The sequence below is a fragment of the Lepus europaeus genome, chromosome 7 (assembly GCF_033115175.1).
Source record: "Lepus europaeus isolate LE1 chromosome 7, mLepTim1.pri, whole genome shotgun sequence".
NCBI lineage: Eukaryota > Metazoa > Chordata > Mammalia > Lagomorpha > Leporidae > Lepus > Lepus europaeus.
Genome location: NC_084833.1, coordinates 75,680,167 through 75,701,660, shown reverse-complemented (window position 1 = coordinate 75,701,660; position 21,494 = coordinate 75,680,167). Strand labels below are relative to the sequence as shown.

Genomic DNA, 21,494 nt, shown 5'->3' with positions numbered 1-21,494 from the left:
TTCATTCTAGACAAAAAAAGGTTCAGAAACTTTGAATTCAAATAATAGCAGAACAAATGCAAGTAAGGTGCTGGTTATAATAATTAAAATGAAAAATAATTAAAATGATCCTAATGATCAAATCAAGAGGACAGTGTTTGAGAGTAAACATCTACATAGGCCAGTGGCAGTAATTTTCTAAGAGTCTACTCATAACAAATTACAGACTCATATTCCCTTTCCCCAGATTCCAATTCCTTGTGTCAGGAGTGGGGTGCAAAATTCTCCATTTAAATGCTACCCACAATTTATTCTCCTGCAGGAAGCTTCTGGACCACACAGGTAGCAGATGGACTATATTTTTATGAACATTACCCTGGGTAAACATAAAGCATCAGAGAAAACCCCAAACTGGAGTCCACTCCACTCTTTGTACTTCATGGAAAAGCTTAGGGAGAACAAAGCCTGCTATCTATTTAAGCCTAGCTTAAAAACAAAGCAAAAACAAAGTTTAATTAATCAGTTATTAATAACAGTTGTTTACCAAATAGGCCACTTTAGTTTATACTTTGCATTTTCTTTTCATCTTAGTCTACCATATACTTCGTTGACAGAAATCAGTAGTTTTTTTCTTTGCCTGATTCTCATCTTCCATCTTTTTTTTTTTTTTTTTTGAAAGGCAGAGTTAGACAGTGAGAGAGAGAGAGAGAGAGAGAAAGGTTTTCCTTCTGTTGGTTCACTCCCCAAATGGCCGCTATGGCCGGTGCTGCGCCGATCAGATGCCAGGAGCCAGGTGCTTCTTCCTGGTCTCCCATGCAGGTGCAGGGCCCCAAGCACTTGGGCCATCCTCCACGGCCTTCCTGGGCCACAGCAGAGGGCTGGACTGGAAGAGGAGCAACCAGGACAGAATCCGGCGCCCCAACCGGGACTAGAACCTGAGGTGCCGGTGCCACAGGCAGAGGATTAGCCAAGTGAGCCACGGCGCCAGCCTTCCATCTTATCCAAAGACAAACCCTGCTCACTCTTTAAATCCACCTAGAATGCCTGCATCTCTCGGCACCTGCCTGGTCTCTGTCCTCCCTTCCTCACTTGCAGAATACTTTGTTCCCTCTCGATGTCAGTCTACAATGGCCTCTCCTAATACTGTATTATAGAATTAATTGCCTTATAGTATGTGCAAGAGCTATTTACAGATCTTTTCTATTGCTCTGTTCTGCTGAATCTTTGTTTTTTTTCCCCTTTCTTTAATTACTATTATGGCATTTGCCATATGGTAAAATGAATGAATGAGTAAACAAATGAAAGGAGTAAGCATAAATTCCATGAGGGCAGAGATTTTTCTGTTTTTTTTTTTTTCCTGAACTAAATATGTCAAGTGCTTAGAACAGTACCACCACATAGAGTGATATAATATATAATTATTGAAATAATTCATAAATGAGTGCTTTAACTTACACCAGCCAATGAAAATGAAAGAATAGGTTTGTTATGTTTCCCAGCATAGTAGTATAAATTTTTCATAGTAGCACCAATATTGTCTCAGTCTTATGAGCAGATTAAGATTGAGATCCCTATTGGATTTTCTGTCACTGAATATTTTGGAATCTAGCTGTATAGACCTAAGGTATTCTAATCAAGAAAAAGCAATAACATTGCAAGCATGCAGCTTACACATACACAGCGTAGATCAAGCCAACTGTTTCCCTAACTTTACTCATTATATTCTTCTATATGTTAGCCTGGGGTGTAAAACAATCTACAGGACAGTTAACTTGGAATAACAACAATAAAAATATCTCATTAGTTAAGAACTTAATACACGTGTCATGCACTCCATTTATTTGTGTCATCTTCGGTTTTTTTCATCAGTTTTCTTCAGTGTACAGATCTTTTACCTCCTTGGTAGAATTTATTCCTAAATATTTGTTTCATGCTACTATACATGGGACCATTTCCTTGGTTTCTTTTTAAACAGTTCGTTACCAGTGCATAGAAATGCTACTGATTTTGTATGTTTCTAATATCCTTCAACTTCATTGAATTGTTTACTATTTGTAAGTTTTTTGGTTGAATCTTTAGAATTTTCTACATATAGGAACAAGGCAAAGCAAGGAGAGGTAATTTTTCTTCTTTCTTATTTAGGTGCATTTTATTTATTTTTATCTTTTTTAAATTTATTTGACAGGTAGAGTTATAGACAGACAGACAGAGAGAAACAGAGAGAAAGGTCTCCCTTCTGTTGGTTCACTCCCCAAATGGCCGCCATGGCCGGCGCTGTGCCAATCCGAAGCCAGGAGCCAGGTGCTTCTTCCTGGTCTCTCATATGGGTGCAGGGGCCCAAGCACTTGGGCCATCCTCCACTGCCCTCCTGGGCCACAGCAGAGAGCTGGACTAGAAGAGAAGCAACTGGGACTAGAACCTGGCGCCCATATAGGAGGCCGGCGCCACAGGCAGAGGATTAACAAAGTGAGCCACGACGCCGGCCCCCTTATTTTTATCTTTTAATGATTTATTTATGAGACAGAGAGAGAGATCGTCCATCTACTGGTTTTCTTCCCAAATGGCAGCAATAACCAGGCCAAGGCTAAAGCCAGGAGCCAGGAACTCGATCTGAGTCTCCCACTTAGGCCATCATCTGCTACTTTCCTGGGCACATTAGTAGGAAGCTGGATTGAAAGATGAGTAGCCAGGACTCAAACCAACACTCCTATATGGGATCCCAGTGGTGCAAGCATCGGTTAAATTCAGTGTGCCACATGCCAACCCCTATTTTATTTCTTTCTCCTCCTAATTGTTCTGGCTAGGAATTCCAGGACTATGTTGAATGTAACTGTTGACAGTGGGCATCCTTGTATTGTTCCTTATCTCAGAAGAAGAATTTTCAGATTTCTCCCTTGAAATATTTTAGTTATAGGCTTGTCAATAGGCCTTTATTGCATTGAGAAATAGTACTTCTATACATAATTTGGGGGAAGGAAGTAATCATGAAAATTTATTAAATTTTCTCAAATGTTTTTACTACACCTTACATTTTACTACAAAGTGGAGATAATCTTGTGATTTTTGTCAATTCTTTTAGTGTGATGAATCTTGTTTATTGATTTTCATATGTTGAACCATTCTGAATAATTCTTTAAATGTGCTACTGAATTTGGATGCCAGTATTTTGTTGAGAGTTTTAACATGTTTCCTGTAGACTTTGTCTAGCTTTAGTATCAGGGTAATGCTGGCCTATTAAAATGCATGTTTGGAAGTATTCTCTCCTCTTTAATTTTATGAAGGTTTGAAAGAAATTGGCATTAATTCTTCTTTAAATATTTGGCAGAAATCAGCAGTGAAACCACTGGTCCTGATTTTTCTTTGATGGGAGACTTACTACTAATTTGCTGTTCTTACTCATTAGATTTTCAATTTATTTGTGATCCAGTCTTAGCAGGTTATATGTTTCTAGGAATTTATCCATTTTTTCTAGGCCATCCAATTTGTTAGCATGTAATTCTTCATAGTATTCTCAGATGATTTTTTTTTATTTCTCTAGTGTCAGCTGTAGTGTCTCTGCATGAATTTCTGATTTTATTTGTTTGAATCTTTTTGTCATTTTGTTCATTGTTTTCTGGTTATTTTGTGGATCTCTTCCTCCTGTATTCTGTTTTTCTTTGTGGTTTTGTGGTTTTCCATAGTGGCATACTTGAATCTTTATTTCAAATTAGATTCTTTCAATCCAAATGCACCGAGATCACTACTTTTCATATATCATCTATTCATTACCACGTATACATTTATTAGAAGTGTTTCATTATCCCTATTTTACAGATGAGGACATTGAGGCTCAAATTTGGACATTTGCCAAGGTCATTCTTCTACTGCCAGAAGACCTGGAATTTAGATCTAAGTCTATCTGAGCCTGCAATAACACCAATGTTTTGCAAAGTGGAGTGGGTCCAGTTGAGACTTATTCCCAAGCAGAAATGCACACATAAGCATTCCAATACAAATACCCTCTTGGCCTTGAATGTTCCTGATCTTGAGTGTTTTGAGATTTCTTCCTTTAAAGCTATTGATAGTTCTGAGGTTAAACTTAGTCAAAACAATAAATTAGGTCAAATGTGTCCTCCGCTTCCCCCTGCTTCATTGCATCTGATGAGAGGCTTTTTCAGACCTTTGGTTTGGGGCACATCACTGTCTCTTACATTTGCTCCCAGCGATCAGTATCCTTGAGGTTTAAACATATGCTTTCCAAGTGAACTTTTGTCCTCTTTGAAAACTGCATTCTGTTCTCTTATTAAATTCCAGCTTTCATGACTAACACACAATGATAGCTCCAGAAATGTTTATGTGATAAATTAAAGTGGGCAGGGTCTTCCGTTTACAAATTGCTTCAAGATAGGACTCAGATGCCTGCCCATAGAATTGCCTCATAAATGCTAGCACAAAATGAATTCGAGCTTTTCCAATTTCAGCTCGGCCTTGAATTAGAAGCCTATTGTTTCCGTGTGTCTCTATAGGGTCCTGAGCTCCTAGCCAATTTCTCAAACTGAGGCTGCAGAGATGTATGACTTAGTAGGAAAAAATATGTTTGTCTAATCAAAGCTGCTATGGAAAAACAAGCAGATCGGATGTTTTTCTATTCCTGTCTTTCCCATATGTATAAACAAGTGACTCACAGGCAGTGCTGCTGAGTCAGGGGGGCAGCAATTGCAGGATTTCGGGTTTGACGATGATTTGCCTTGGGTATCAGAAGTTTGTGTTAAAAGAGAGGTATCTTGCAAAGAACTTACTGCCCAGAGACCCAGATTAACTAGAGGCCAACTGGATGGCAGGAGGCTGTTTGTTTTACAAAGTGGAGGCATGTGTGAGTCTGTGCCATGTTCCCAGCCATAAACGAAGGTGAAGAGTGCTAAGTGTGACTTCTTAGGGAAAAGGGGAACCTGAAGCCTCTCGGATTATTATTTCTGGAGGAGTAAATGTTTCAGTAGAAAAAGAAACTCCTTTGTACCAACTCTGTCTGAGTTTCTTGGCACATGTTAATGTTTCAACTAATAGCTGAGACTGTGTTAACCTTCTGCGTCCTAATTGGAAGCTTCTGTGAGTTGCAGGAATTTGAACTTTCAAATTCCAAAGTGAGTTCCTATTTGGATACAGGTGTCCGTGTCAGCTGAAATTTCCATCGATGGGATCTGTCTTTGCCCTCCTAATTAGAACGTGCTCAATCAACTACTGACGTGGTGAAGATACAGGGCACTCTTCATCAGCCTTTCCATACACTCATGCTTTTCATGAAAGCTGTAGTTACCTCTTCAACTATTTGCATACTTTGCATACCTTATCAGGATTCTTATTAAAAGAGAACAGATGGAGAAATTCCCCCAACCCTGGAATTCGACTCCAGCAAGTCTCTCTTTCCAAAAAGCATCTCATAATAGACAAATCAACTGGAGCAGGATATAATATTTGCACATTACAGAAGGAGGAAAAGGAGTAAAAATAGAGATGTTTTTTGCTTTTTCTCTATGTTACTACAAGCCTGTCTTCTAAAGCCTCAGTGTTCTACAGATGTTTCCCAAAACTTAAGAGAGACAGGAAGGCATAATGGCATCTAAGCTGCGTTCCCGTACTTTGGCTGCTTCGTATCTCAGTGATATTATTTCATCTCAGTGAGCCTCACTCTTCTTAAGTGTAAATGGAAATAGTATTTGACTTCCTGACTTAGGCAGTGAGTAAATGAAGTAACATTTGTAAAATGTTCCCAATTGGAACCAAATACATGTTGGCTTCATTTCTTTCTTTCTTTCCTACTTTTTGCATTTGGCAGCTAAGTCAATAATGACATGATTTACCTGAAGCCAAAGATCTGGGCTTCCAGAAGTCAAGTCCAGGCCTGAGGATTACTATTTTTTTTTTCTTTTTTTCTTTCTTTCTTTTTTTTTTTTTTTTTTTTTGACAGGCAGAGTGGACAGTGAGAGAGAGAGACAGAGAGAAAGGTCTTCCTTTTGCCGTTGGTTCACCCTCCAATGGCCGCCGCGGTAGCGCGCTGCGGCCGGCGCGCTGCGCCGCGCTGTTCCGGTGGCAGGAGCCAGGTGCTTCTCCTGGTCTCCCATGGGGTGCAGGGCCCAACCACTTGGGCCATCCTCCACTGCACTCCCTGGCCACAGCAGAGAGCTGGCCTGGAAGAGGGGCAACCGGGACAGGATCGGTGCCCCGACCGGACTAGAACCCGGTGTGCCGGCGCCGCAAGGCGGAGGATTAGCCTGTTGAGCCACGGCGCCGGCCGAGGATTACTATTCTAACACCTTTGAGGCTCCATCCTCTGTGTTCAAAATGATCTCTCTAGAGTGTGCAAACAGTGCACTGTGGACTGTACCAAAACCTCATGGAGTGCCAAAGACTAGGTGGAAGAAGCTACTCTGCAGAGGTTTTGTATTGTTATTAAAATTTTAACCAACGATTAAATGGGAAAAATTCAAAACAATGCCACCAAAGAAATGAGCTTGACTTTCCATGGTGGGTATCCATAAATGCCCATAGTATTGAATTTAATAGTCTAAACATTCAGATAAGTGAGTTCTGGAGAGTGAAAAGGAAAATAATTGTGTGAGACACAGGGAAGCCAGAAGATGTAGTTGTCCAATCTGTTAATGTGGCACAAAATTCAGTGTTTAGGAGAGGGAATTGACATTTATTCCTTTGGCAAACTTTTCTAAATTTCCAACTTAAAATTTATCAAGAAGCTACTTTATAAGGGACATTGCATGTGTATTATTTTACTTAAGACTAACACCAATTTAGTTTAATTATTACAAATCCATTTTAGTAATGAGAAACTGAGAAACTAAGTCATCTGTCAAGACTGCATTGTAAGTAAGGGTTGGATATGGGATTTGAGCCCAGCTCTGTCCAGCTCTAAATCTATGTTCTTATAATTGTTCGTTCTACAAATATTTGTGAGTCTTGCTAGATTATAATAATAGAATTATAGGATTTTAGAGGTGATCTGATTAACTTCCTTTGTTTTCTAGGTAAGAAAACAGGCTCAGAAAGATCTGGTAACCTCAAATTCGCACAGCTAGATATAGTAGTGAGAATATTTCTACTGCCCTTACGCTAACTGATCCATTCTCACATTCAGGAAATGAAAGAAGGAATTGATCATCTATTCAGAAATCACTGAACAGAGCTATATTGGGAGACTCATTAACCTGTCTGAGAGGAGGATGTGGTTTCTGTCCTTCCAATGCTTGAAGTATAATTTGGGAAAATCATCCCATAGTAGTAAGGGGGAGGCATAATCCTTTAGACCCAGCTCTGCCTCTTCCTTCTCTGTGATTCAGCCGTTCTGGACCTCCTTAGTCTGTGGTTCTCCTCGGGCCTCCAATAATGCCTCTATTAGCTTGTTGTACTGTGTTGCTTTTTGGTCTGCCTAAGTCAGAAGGCCCTTCCAGATCAGAGAAAAAGTTGTAGTCATCCTTGTTTCCCGTATGTGCAGTACAACGCCTGGAACCAAGCAGAATGCAGGAAGCCCATGCAGAGTCAAGGTGATTGTTAACCCCAAGCGTGTGAAATTCAGGAAGCCCTCCCCACTCTGAGGTCCCAGTGATGCAGTCACACAGACAGACACCACTGTCCACACTTTTAACTTCATTCCAAAGACAGGCACACTCCACATCCACTTGTTATTTGAGAAGGTCAAAAGGAAGGGAGACCTCCACTGAGCAGGGAGGGGGCACATTCAGAGGGAAACAAAATGGAAACAGGATGGGCTGTCCAAGGTACAGGAAATTAGCTGTGGTTGTTCCCTGGGTTTAAATAGTCAAGATGTTCCCAGGATAGAAAGAGGATTGTGAGCACTGAAACACTTGAGTTATCTATGGACACCCATCCCCAACTCAGTCACATTGCCCTGTGTAAAGGCGGTGTAGGATGTGGTTCTTAAGCCCCTCCAAGGCCCGGACAATCACCTCTCCTGGTCTCTAAGGGCCCTCTGCGCTCTCCATTTCCAGCTCGTCGGCCTGCTGAGCCCTAGGAAATTTCTTAGGTCTACTTCCTGAGCTGCTTAGCCCTTCTTTCTCCTGCTGTACTGTTGATTCCAGGAGATTGCTGCCAAGCTTTAAAAATAGCCTTTTGCACGTTTTCATAGGACAGGTTCCCTTCCTGCCAAAAATGTGTAGAATGCTGGCTTCGTGGGCAACAGTGAGCCTTTGTTACTGAGTTGAAAGTGCGTGTCCCTCCTCCTGAGCCCGGCCACAGTAGTTTGCCTAATGTCACTGACCTGCTTTAATTAAGCCCTCTTTTTGTGTTGCACTGGGTGCCAAGAAGCTTAAATGAACGTTTCAATTTCAGTGGGGTTTTTTGTTTTGTTTCCAGTTCTATTTTAGGAAATTTCTAAAGGTTGCTCCTCTGCAAGCACAGATAAGGGTTAAGAGTCTTTTTCTCAAGAAATAACATTCTTCTAGGTGAACATTATCTTTGTTTTTCTTTCTCATGTAACTGAATTCTAAAATTCAAGAGAATTTTTCTGGCTCCTGATGGAAACTGGAGATAGTGATGTAATTTACAGGCCTTTGTTGGGGGGAGGAAACCTCACCTGCACTTGCCCTTGTGAAATTCCAACAGCCTCTGAGTTTTAAGAAATGTACAGGGAAGGAATTGTGATCACCACTACCCATGGCTACTACACCAAAAAATGCATACCCGGTGTATTGGCTTCTTGGGAATGCTGTAACAAAATACTACAAACTGAGGGGTTGAAAGCAACAGAAATGGATTGCCTCACAGTTCTAGAGGCTGAAAGTCTGAAATTAAGGTGTCAGCAGGATCATCCTCCCTCTGAAACCTGTAGGGCAGAATCCTTCCCTCCTCTGCCAGCTTCTGGTGTTTCCAAGAATCCTTGGGTATTGGTGAATACCTCCAATCGCTACCTGCAGCATCATGTGGCCCTCTTCTCTGTGTATCCCTGTTTTCTCTTCTTAGGACACCTAAGAAGTCCTGTTGGATTAGGGTACACCCTAATAATGCCACAGAAACTTGATTACATCTGCAAAGACTTATTTCCAAATAAGGTCATAGGTACCTAGGGTTAGCATTTCAACATGTTTTTAGAGGAACACAATTCAAATGGCTTGGGATTTTCTATAACCCAGAAATATTTAAATACATCATCATCTCTAGCATAAGTAATGATCACTTATGACACATTTATACATGCCATGCACTGTGCCATGAACCTGTTTAGACTGATTTTATTTAATCTTCACAGAAACCTTGAAGTATTATTATATGCACAGTTTTATAACTGCAAACATAAAGTTCCAGAGCTGCCCAATTTCAGCACTCACGCTCTGAACCAGTTACCAAACCTGACATATCTATTGCCTGTGGAGTGGCAGCTGTGTGCCTGGTGCCATCTGAGCCCTGGGTTAGAGCAGTGGGTATAACAGATGCTGTCCTGCCCTCATGGAACATGCAGTCTAGTAGGAGGAGCTGTGCTTTGGGGACATAATAAGTAACCTAAACATCAATGACTACCTCTCAGTGCCAACACCATTTCCAATAAGGAACATTCTCCTTTGTTGTCATTGTCAGAATTCTGTTCTGGTTAACTGGCTGCAGAGATGAAAAGCAGTGAGCAGTGAGCTCAAAGGCAAAGGGCAGTCCTCACCTCTGCTCTACAGGGTGCCAATATTGTGTTTCACATATTGGGCATCTGAAACATTTTGCTGAACAAAGTGTACCCTAGCTAGGTTATGCTGAAGAACAAACGACCTCACAACCTGAATGATCAGAACCAGGTTTATCCTGTGTTTCTGCATCATGTGCTCCTGCCTCCCACCTCTACCACCCTCACTCCAGGACACAGGCTATCGGAGTAGGCAAAAGGGAAAAAGAAGAAATGGGTAAATCACACACTGGTCCTTCAGCACTTCTACCCACAAGGGCCATCTTGCTTCCTCATGAGACGCACTGGCCAGAGCAGGTCCTCAGGCTCGGCTTCATTTCAGAAAATCGTGGAAGGCCAGCATACCAATGCCTGGAAGAGGGAACAGAATCTAGATGGGAAATAGAACACATTGCTTCCACGCGTGGATAGGAAGACTTTGAATCATGCGCCAGGATTAACAGTCCACGCCAAATCTGCCTATTAACTAAGTATGGGAAAGAATCATTAGGTGCCCAGTGCGATTTTTGTTCAACACAAATCCATTCCTTTCCCTCCCTGTGTATTTGCCTCAAAGCTCCCAGGCAGGAGGAGCCACATCACATGCATCTCCCGCCACTCCCCCTTAGGCTTGGTCAGTGGGCCCAACCTAAGAGAATGCCTTTGTTGTGTTTTGTTTCTATTAGCTGCAGTAGGAAAGTCCAAACTTCTGAAAGCCACAAAGCACGGACAGCGATGTGTGTCCCCTTGCAGTGCCCTTCAAGCTTCGTTTAAACAGCATTCTCCCAAGCACATATGTAATACCATCTTGTCCCAAAAATGCCATTTGGGGTCTAAATATTTTATTTACTCAAAACTTCTCAGGAACATACTGAATTTTATGTAGAGCAAGGAATCTGTTCATTTAAACCCTGGATTCCATAAGTAGGCAGCTTGCCACAGTCAATAAATACATCTTTTCTTCCCTCTCAAGTTCCAAAATTACTTCCTGGGAAGTTAACAGGAAAAAAACTTGAGAGAAGTCATCAGTAGCTAAAATTGGTTTTGTTTTCGTCCTGTTCCAATCAGTAGCTGTTAGCAGCCAGAATCCCATGACTGCTTCTGTCCCAGATGCCCATCTTACTGTTCTCATTAATTATCCAGAGGACCCTCAGCCGGGATGAGTGTAGGTTGCATCAGCTCACAGCAGGATATGTAGCACCTGGGGATCTCCAGCAGCCTGCAATTGGCTCAAAAGCTGGAAATGTCTCTGTGCCTCAGAGCCAGGCCCAGGCTTCCTGAGGCTTCCCACCTTCCTGCCTCCCTTTGTGCCTCAGAGTGAGATGATAACATTGGCCTTTGAACGCGTCACACCAGCTGTCAGAGGAAAAGCTTGCAGGACATCATTCATTCCAGGGGCAGAAATTGGCTCCTGCTCAAGGAGAGATGACTGGAATAGACCCAGCTGTGGAACACAGAGCATGCCTTGGCACCTGAATTACCACCCTGGTTGCCTGTACAGAGCTGCCAGGAAACCAGAGCTGGCTGCAATCCAAGAGCCTCACTTTACCACCCCCCTCTCACACTTACCATACTGCGCAAGGTCAGAGAAACACTAAGCTTGGTGTGTCGCCAGGGCTGTACAGCATGCAAGGATCCTGCGAACTTGCCTCTGTTGAGACTTACAGGCACTCTAATGGAGAAGCCATGCTCCCCATTTTGCTGATGAAAAAACTAAGGCACAGAGAGGTGAAGTGACTCACTCACGTCACACGTCTAAAGGGGCATGTTTCCGAGGCCCGAGAGACCTGTATCTGGATCCCAGAAGTCTCCACTCTCACAGGCTACCTCCCGGTTTACTGTAACACTGTGATGATGCCCGCCCAGAAGTGTTGCCTGTGCATTAGTGTAATGCACATAGAGGGCAGGGCCCCAGAAGGCCTTACTCACTGAGTGAGTGAATGAATGAATGAATGTTTTCCTTCTACGACTTGTGTGCCTTTCGGCCTCCTTGGATACTGCTAGCTCTTGCAGGGAACGTGGAAGATTTTCATCCCAGTTGTGCATCACCAAAGACCCTTTCATTTTGTGCCCCTTATCTGAACCACATAATGGGAGATGTTCTACCTGCCCAATTTTATTTACAACCATCTTCCGATTCCACCAGGAAAAGGAACATGTCACTATAAGTCATGGCTCCTGACAATCACATACATTGAGGTACAATTCTAGTTTTAAAAAACTGATACACAATGAGTTACCTTATCAAGCTCTAACTATGAGCCAGGTACCTTGCTAGACATTTTGTCAGCATTGAATCCAGGCATCTGACCCCCAAGCTGCCTTCTTAAACACAAACTAAATCAACAATATTAAAAACTACCATTTGTTGAGTGTTTGCTATATGCCAGCAGACACTGCAGTGTTCTTCTGTACTTGTGCTCTGCCTTCTTTAATCATTGCAATAATGGCATGAAGCAGGTGTTTTCCCTTCTTCCATTTTCCACATGAGGAACATGAGCGAGGGAAATAACTTGCCCATAGCCGCATAGCCAGTGAGTGGCAGAGCCAGGATCTGAGGCCAGGTGCTGAGTTTGCAGTGTACATTTAATACCTGGTCTATGCTATCTTCCCTTGGAAGTTCCTCTGGAACTTCACTTGAGTCTGTTGCGACCTTGTCAGCCTTATCCCTGGTCAGAGCTTTCTCTTCCTGGAAATAACTTGAAAATCTCCATTCTACGCTCAGGGAAGCATGTAAGTCTGAGGCCTCATGGTAGGACTCAGCAGGCCTAGGAGGAGCACTCCTGGGATCTCTGGAGAGAAGAGACCCTCAAAAAGTTCATGGAAAATAGAATTCTTTTAAAAAGTTAACTTTAGTACAAAATATTTTCTGAAATGTATGCAGATTCTTCATAATACACATTTTCTATACAAATCATACACATTTCTTTTTGAAGACCCCCTCATATCTCTCTGAAGCCACTAAGGAATGCAGAGGAATGAGTGTCTGCATTCCTCACTTGATTACAGCCTTGTGCAAACAGATAAGAACCAATCCCATCACCAGTTATCAGTTACCAGTGGAGAGAATTGTATCCCCAAGTGAGCAGTTGCTAAACCCAAGACTAGGTTGCAGAGGGCATGGAAAAAGAGGTTTTCTTCCCTGGGAGTATCGTCTTTCTGAGTTATCTAGGGATAACTGCCAAGGGATGGGTGGATGCACTAGACAGCTCTCTCTACAGTCCTGCTAGGGCCTGTGATCCATTCATCGGCAGAATCCCTGGCCCTGCACATTTTGCTTCCTCACCAACATACACCAAAGAAAATATTTCATCAATGCTCCCAATATGCATTTCTGCTAGGCACTTCATTCTGTGCTTCTAGCTGTTTGTCAGAACAGGCGTTCTGGGGCAGTGGGAGGAGAAGGAAACTCAGGACCCTGGTCCAGTCAGGTGCTGCTGCTTGTGGGACGTGTGACCCGGGACAAGTCACCTAGCCTTTCTGGACCTCACCTTTAATTTTTATAAAATGAGTTCTTTGGACAAGACATTTCAAAATCCCCATCCACCACAACACTTTTGGAGCCATTTTTAGGTGCATTTTAGGTTCATTTGGAGAAAAGCACTTTGAGAAGTGGTTAAAAGCTCTTAGGACATTTCAGAAGGTGTTTTTGCAGCGTGACCACTGCAAAACATGAAATAATACAAGCAAAAAATGAGGACTGGTCTTTTGAAATTTTTTTTAAAGACTTATGTATTTATTTGAAAGTTAGAGTTACACAGAGAGAGGAGAAGCAGAGAGAGAGAGAGAGAGAGAGAGAGAGAGAGAGAGAGAGGTCTTCCATCTGCTGGTTCACTCCCCAGATGGCTGCAATGGCCAGAACTGTGCCAATCCAAAGCCAGGAGCCAGGAGCTTCTTCCAGGTCTCCCATGAGGGTGCAGGGGCCCAAGGACTTGGGGCCATCTTGTACTGCTTTCCCAGGCCATAGCAGAGAGCTGGATAGGAAGAGGAGCAGCCAGGAATAGAACCAATGCCCATATGGGATGCCTGTAAGGTCCCAGGTTTTGGCACCGATGAAAGGTCACCACAAAACACACTAAACACCAGAGTAAGGAAAAGAGTGTATTGTAGAAAAACCCAGCAGAATGGAGGGAAGGGGCGAGGAAGGAGAAAAAGGGAGGAGAGCCTAAGAGAGATCAAGAAAGAGATCAGGAGGGCTGGCGCCTGCGGCTCAATAGGTTAATCCTCTGCCTTGTGGCGCCGGCAAACCGGGTTCTAGTCCCAGTCGGGGCACCGGATTCTGTCCCGGTTGCCCCTCTTCCAGGCCAGCTCTCTGCTGTGGCCCAGGAGTGCAGTGGAGGATGGCCCAAGTGCTTGGGCCCTGCACCCGCATGGGAGACCAGGAGAAGCACCTGGCTCCTGCCTTCAGATCAGCGTGGTGCGCCAGCCGCAGCGGCCATTGGAGGGTGAACCAATGGCAAAGGAAGACCTTTCTCTCTGTCTCTCTCTCTCTCACTGTCCACTCTGCTGCCTGTCAAAAAAAAAAAAAAAAAAAAAGATCAGGAGAGGAGAGAGAGCGAAAGAGGAGGCTAGAGAGTGCAGAGAGGAGAGGAGAGAGGGGAGCCAGAGAGAGAGGCAAGAGAGAGGAGTGCGAGCAGGAGAGAGCCACTGTTCAGGAACAGATCCTTTTAAAACTTTGCTGGAGGGTGGGCAGGGAAGCAGGAGCAGTGAATCCCATTAGGATGGGGGTGCAGCTTGACACTGGTGGTTGGGCCATGTGGCCACCTGGCTTCCAGCAATGGCAGAGGGGGTTAGGGCCTAGGATGGTGTCAGGGTGTAGATCACGCCATAGATAAGACTGAGCCATTTTCCTCACAATGCCAGCACTTCAGGCCAGGACCTTAACCTGCTGAGCCACAGCGCTGGCCCCTGGCCTTTTGAAATTTAAGTAGTTTAAATTTGAATGTAAATATGTTCATTTTAAGTATCTTTCCTTTTTCTCATCTTATTGTACCAGATAATCTCAGTAACCACATTTTTCCTGTTTTTAGAATTAACCACACCAGAGTTTTGCTAAAGTCTACAATAGAAAATGGATATAACCCCTAAATATGTGAGGCTGTTTTTATGTATCTTACAGAGGCTGCATCTGGGGGATGACAAGAACCAGAGCGGTTTGGATGAGACATTTCTAAAACAGGACCAAGCTAAGAGCATTAAGAGGCCAGGGAGGTGTCAAAGGGATTAGTTAGCGTCAGTTTGGTGACTTCCCTAAAGTCACTCAGTGAGTCATCAGTGAGTTTGAGCCTGGGGTCCAGTTCTTCTAGATTAAAAGAATTAATTAAAAGAATTGGCCTCCTTTCCTTATGTGTGGGAGGAAAAATAATAATTCTCTCTCGACCCCTCCTAGTTCTTAGTTCAAGTTCTAGTTCTTGGGGATGGACTATTATAACAAAAGACAGACTGAAAAGTGAGAAACAAACAGAAATCTGAAGGATGTGTATACCCCATGTATACGTGGGAGATGCTCAGGGAGTAGGTAATTCTTGCAGTCTTGGCTTTGAGGTCAGGCTTTGATACCATCTTCAGCTGAAACAAAGAAAGAAGGATGTTGAGGAGCACACAGTCCTGGCGAAACAGCCAGGGAAAAAACAGTACATAGATTTAACTTGGTGCCTTCTCTATTGATAAGAATTTCTAATGATTTAGAGCCATCCATTTTTTCATGATCCAGAGAGGGAATAAATTAGACCAGCTAAGGACATTAAGAGAAAAACAACAGACATTGAACATGTGCATCATGCATGTCCACATAGGAGTACCCAGCAAAGGGTAACCCAAAGCAATGGTTAGAATTTGGGCTTAAAGAAATTTTTAAGATAAAATAAATGAATGGAGTTTGGGGCTTTGGGGCGTGAGGGGAGAGAAAATCTTAAGAAAGTGATCATGAGAAGTATAGTAAACACGGGTTTTCTGGTCTGACTTAAATGCAGATTTAAGGTAATGCCTTCTCCAATGATGAGTCCTCTTCTTCCTGGTTTGGGGGGGGGGTGGGATCTCCTACAAATGGAAAATGTTTTTGATAAATATGAATCACTCCCACAGAAGGAAAATTTGTGCCCCTGGTCTTAGAATTTTTCCTGTGCCTGCCAATTCTCAATGGCCTTAAGTTTAAAATAATACCTAAGCGAAACAGACTTGTTGGAGGTGACACATTCTAGTACCCTACACAGGAAACTTGCTTTCAATTTTATGAGTGAGCTACTTCAAATACTTACTCTGCCCATCCACCACATGCCATGTGCTCATGTCTCCACTCCAAGCCGCAGGACTCAACAGAGCCCAGCATACCCCACATAGCCGGAAGCATGCCTTGAGCAGGATATAACATAACACACACACTGCCTTTATTTCAACTCTCATCCAACGTATTCAACACTTTTCATTCTTATCCCTCAAGCATTATCATCATCATTCATTTATTCATTTCTCCATTTATTAAAAAAATGATGTCTTGAGCATCTTTTATGGATTAAGCCTGGGAATATCACGGTGAATACTATCAAAAAAACATATAACACACCTTGCCTTCAAAAGGCTTACAGTCTAATGAGGTGGAAAGATATTAACTACGGGGCCAGTGCTGTGGCGTAGCAGATAAAGCTGCTGCCTGTGATGCCAGCGTCCGATATGAGTGCCGGCTCAAGTCCTGGCTGCTCTGCTTCCGATCCAGCTCTCTGCTATGGCCTGGGAAAGCAGTAGAAGATGGCCCAAGTTCTTGGGCCCCTGCACCCGTGTGGGAGACCCAGAGGAAGCTACTGGCTTCTGGCTTTGGATCAACACAGCTCCAGCCATTGTGGCCATCTGGGGAGTGAACCAGCAGATGGATGACCTCTCTCTCTCTCTGCCTCTGCCTCTCTGTAACTCCATCTTCCAAATAAATAAATAAATCTTTTTTAAGAAGATATTAACTAAATAACCAATAGCCACATGAATAATTATGATAAGTTTGTTTGTATAGGAAGAGGTATATTGAACATATATAACAGAGAGTCCCTACTTTGGCTTAGAAATAATCAAAAGAATGAGTAGAAATTCACTAAATAAAGTCAGGTTATCTCAGGCAGAGAGAACAGTCTATGAAATGGTAAAGGAATAAAAGGCCAGTGTGGCTGACAACCAGAGAATGAGAGGAATGGATCTTTGTTTTGTCTTGTCTTTGAGTCAAAGTGGTAGAAGATTAGGTCATAAATTTGATCTTAGGAATGTTTAAGTTTGAAGGGCAAATGTTAAGTTTGACACATTCAAAGGATGATGTCAGCTAGGCAGTTAAACATAAAGGTTTAGAGCAATGGCTATAAGACCAAGGTTGATTCTGTCCCCTCAAGGGGTGTTTTCCAGAGTCTAGAAGCATTTTTGTTTATCACAATAGGGTGCTACTGGCATCTAGTGGGTAGAAGCCAGAGATGCTGCCAAACATCCTACCAGTGCACAAGACAACCTCACCCCTCAACGGCAAAGAATTAGTCAACTCAAAATGTCCTTAGTGCCAAAGGTGAGAAACTTTGGTCTACAGATATTTGAGTCATTGACCAAATGCCTTAGGCATTGATGAGATCACATAGAGAAACAGTGAGAGTAAGAAGGAAAGTGAAATAATACAAACTTTCGAGGAATTTTACCATGTAATGGCTGGAAAACTCAAAGAACTGGAGTCTCAGAAGCCAAAGTTTGGGCAAGGGAGTGATTGAAAGTGTCAAGTTCTAACTGAGAAGCCAAAGGAGATGGAGAATGAAGAGTCCCCGACATTTAGGGACATGAAGATCACTGTTAGATTAGCAAGAGAAGTTTTAGTAGCAGGTTGCTGAGAAAAGACAAATGATAGTAGATCAAAGAATGAGTGGGAGATGAATAAAATGGAGACTGCTAGTGTAGACAATGTTCGCAAGAAGTTTGATAATGGGAGGGAGGAGAGAAAAAAGAACAGTCCCAGCAAGGAATGTAGAGGTCAAGAGAGTAGATTGAGGTCCAGTGGTATTTTTGTTGATGTTTTATTTTGTTTTCATTTTCTTATTATGGAAAATTTCAAAGATATATAAAGTAAACTATCATAATGGACCTCTATGCACTTTGGATTCTATGGACTCTGGATTCTGTTTTGTTTCTCAAAAAAAAAAAACACTAATTTTTGTTCCAGAAGGGAGTTAATTTGGCTGGACTCAGATTCCAGCTCTGTCTCTTCTAATCTCGGCTGTATTCTTTCAGCTTCCAGCTGCAGCTTTTTTCCCCCCTGCTCCTCTGTGTGTGCATAGCTGAATGGTCAGTCAATGATTTGGGCAGGTTTTCTGCACTGATTTGGGACTTCATCTCCTCTGCATCTCTATCGATTCCAGAATTTCCTTCCTTTCATGAAACTTCCTGGCCGCTCTTCTGGTTCCAGCTCTGTTCTCTGTTACCTCAAGCTAGTAAAACTGACTTTCTGCTGCCATGAGTTGCTTGCAGATTGGACTGCCCTTAGGCAAAAAGCTGCAAACTATCAAATCCTATGATATAATCCCTGCTTTCGAAGGTAGATCCCCTTTCAGCTGCTGCCTGCTTTTGGCCAACCTCCATTGTCTTGACTATACATTCAAGGGAACTTTAAAAAGTCAGTGAAAGGTGAAATTGAAAAAAAAAAAAAGTTTATTTTGGTGCAAAGATATTTTTAAATTCATGGATTTTTTTCCATGATATATGTTTTTCAAAAACTTTTTGAAACCCCCTTATATGCATGAATTTAAAAACCTTTTGCACCAAAATAATTTTATCTTTGTGGTCCATTTCATGGACTTTTTGAAGTGCCCTGGAATATAAAACATAATTTATATCTATGCACAAAGAAGATTCAACAAATTCAAGAAAATTCACATTATTTTAATTCCATTTTTCTATGAACATTTTGATGCTCCTGTGTGTGTGTGTGTGTGTGTGTGAGATAGGTAGGCAGATAGACTCACCTATATCCAAATTTTATAATATAATAATAAATTATTTTAAAATAAATAATTTTTTTAAAGATAGAATGCTAGGTTCTTTTTTTTTTTTCTTTTTGACAGGCAGAGTTAGACAGTGAGAGAGAAAGACAGAGAGAAAGGTCTTCCTTTTTCCATTGGTTCACCCCCCAAATGGCCGATACGGCCGGCGCCTTAAGACCGGCACGCTGCACCGATCCGAAGGCAGGAGCCAGGTGCTTCCTCCTGGTCTCCCATGCGGGTGCAGGGCCCAAGGATCTGGGCCATCCTCCACTGCACTCCCGGGCCACAGCAGAGAGCTGGCCTGAAAGAGGGGCAACCGGGACAGAATCCAACGTCCCTACCGGGACTAGAACCCAGTGTGCTGGTGCCGCAGGTGGAGGATTAGCCAAATGAGCCGCGGTGTCGGCCAAAATAAATAATTGAATTATGTTATCAGCAGAAAGGACATTCTGTTCAAGTTATTCTGTTGCTACCAGAAGTCTGGTTTTGCTTTTAGGATGACAAAGACTTAGGTATGTTTTAGGAAAAATGAAGGAAAATCTAGGCAGGGAAGGTACAGTGGGGTAGAAGGGATAATCAACCATGTAAAGCATGCAATTTTCCCTGGAACAAAAGAAACGACGGGGATAGCTGAAGATGCAGGGTCTGTAGGTTTGTTGGTGGGAGATGACAGAGATTTCACCAAATGGAGTGAGAAAGAAGGTGAGGCAGTTGTAGGTTTGAGGAGCATAGAGTTTTGCAGAATAGAAACAGTGAATTGACCAGAGAAACTAAGAACAAAGACTGACCAGTATTGGGAGTCTACAAGGTTTGCCTTGATGAATTTGTGGTGGTATCAATCAGCTTGCCCTGTGAGTTTTAACTGAGTTCTTTCTCAATTAACTTTGGGTACTTGGGTGCAGGCTCTTGGGAAACAGAAAAGGCATTTTTCCAGGGTTGGGCTCCAGGAGACTGATGAGAACAAAGAGTTTGACCAAGTGACGTGTCAATATTCACTAGGGCATTGTTAGGATAGTAAATCACGAAATCTGAATACTTTGTGAAGCCATGAAAAGCATTCTTTGGAAGCCCTCTCTGATTTAGATAAAGCATCTAAATGAGGAAGAAACTTCTCCCACATAACTCTATACCTAACACAGACAAATCGATTTAACTGTGGACATTTCATGAGCAAAAGAAGCCTGTGTCTTCAATGCACTGGACAAAAAAATTTTAACAAAAAGGGAAAGAGGGAAGTGGAACAAATGACTTGCTATCCTTAGTATCACTATCCCTCCCCTGACAGGTATGTACACATATTCTCTTATCCCGTAAGACTCGGGTTCACATCATTAGATCTAAATATTAAAAGTGCTAAATCAATCTAATAAACTCAAATAAAATATGTTGCACCAACCTTCTTTGCAAATATACCCTCAGGATGCTCTGGAAGGTCACTTTTGAATTTGAAATTTTCAGACTCCAGGGGTGCAGAGAAAACTGGCTCATGACTGGCACCCTACCTCTCTTCCCTTGCCAACTCCATCCCCCATTGCAGGGACCTCATGCACATGTCTAGACATCACAACCCGTGTGGCACAGTCTCAGCCCTAGATCTGAAGGTCTAGCAAATGCAATATAGTCTGTACTCAGGAGGAAGAACTGGAGGAGAGGCTCCCATGGTTCCAGGAAGCAACCATGGGCCATTTGGTGAGGAGACTGTGGGGCCCTACTACCTGATCTAGAGGGAGGGAAGAGGACAACAACTCTGGTGTACACAGCCTCTGTGTGGGCACACCTCTTGATCCCAGGAACTCTTGGCCCTGTGGAGAGGAGCAATTGGAGGAAGTTCCAGAGCAGGGCCATCAAAGCTCAGGGGCTTTGAGTAATGTGATAATTAGGTTTTCATTACTATAGCGAAACACCTGAGGCAACTACTTTATAAAGAAAAGAGGTTAAGTTAGGCTTACAGTTCTGAAAGTTCAAGACCAAGATCAAGTAACCCCAATGACTGGGCCTCTGCGAGGCTGCAGATGGCATTGTGGAGTACATGTGGAAGAAGGGTCACATGGCAAGCCAGGAAACAAAGGAAGTAGCTTGGGCCAAAACTCAAGCTTTTATGAAAATCCACTTGCAAGAAATTCCTTCTGATGTCACTTCCTCCCCCAATGACCTAAAAACCTCCTGCCAACACCAGAATTGGTTTGTTTCTACCCTCTTGTACCACTGACTTATGGCTTTGGTATTTAAAGTCCTGCATGAGTTCAGGCATCAAATAATGTTCAAATTATAACAGGCAGGGATCTTTCCCCCTCTAGGTCTATGGGTAAAATTAAATGATAGGGTGATACAGTAATGATCTTGGCTCTATTCCTGATCTAACTGCCTGATTATTTTGTATGTGTTTTCTTTCTCTTAGTGGGCTGTTTATCACTATCCATGACAAGGGTCACCTTGCAACAATGCTGAACTCTTGGCCAGAAGACAATATTAAGGTATGATTCTAAAAAAAAGGGGGGGGGGATGATTCTGTTTTCATTGCTGTGGCTCTATTGTTGAGAGGATCCTTTCAACTTGCACCACAGTAATTTCTAGCCATAAAGTGAGCCATTATCCTAAGCCCAGATCATGGACTTTCTACAGCCAAGCAAAAACATACCACAGTGTAGTTTTTACATTAGCCAAGCCCTCTTGAGAAACTGGTTTATTCTTTATTCTTCTTATTATTATTATAAAGACTTGTCCATCATGTATTGAGTGTCTACTAAATATACAGTGCCAGTTTTCATGGTAGATAGAGGGAGAAATCAGATGTAGATCCTCTTCTCAAAGAGCTGACCTGTTGTGACAGAGACACTAATGACTGATGGGGTGGAACTTCATCAGAGATG

At 42.6% G+C, this 21,494-nt stretch overlaps 1 protein-coding gene across 2 annotated transcripts in view; it reads left to right on the top strand.

The window, feature by feature from the left end:
* The window catches only part of ME3 (malic enzyme 3), a 196,315-nt gene that overhangs the window by 105,813 nt on the left and 69,008 nt on the right, over positions 1 to 21,494 (top strand). For both annotated transcript variants that reach the window (XM_062196842.1, XM_062196843.1), the window contains one exon: positions 21,023 to 21,098. In XM_062196842.1, the coding sequence (XP_062052826.1) occupies positions 21,023 to 21,098 (76 nt within the window). The remainder of the gene's footprint in view (positions 1 to 21,022; positions 21,099 to 21,494) is intronic.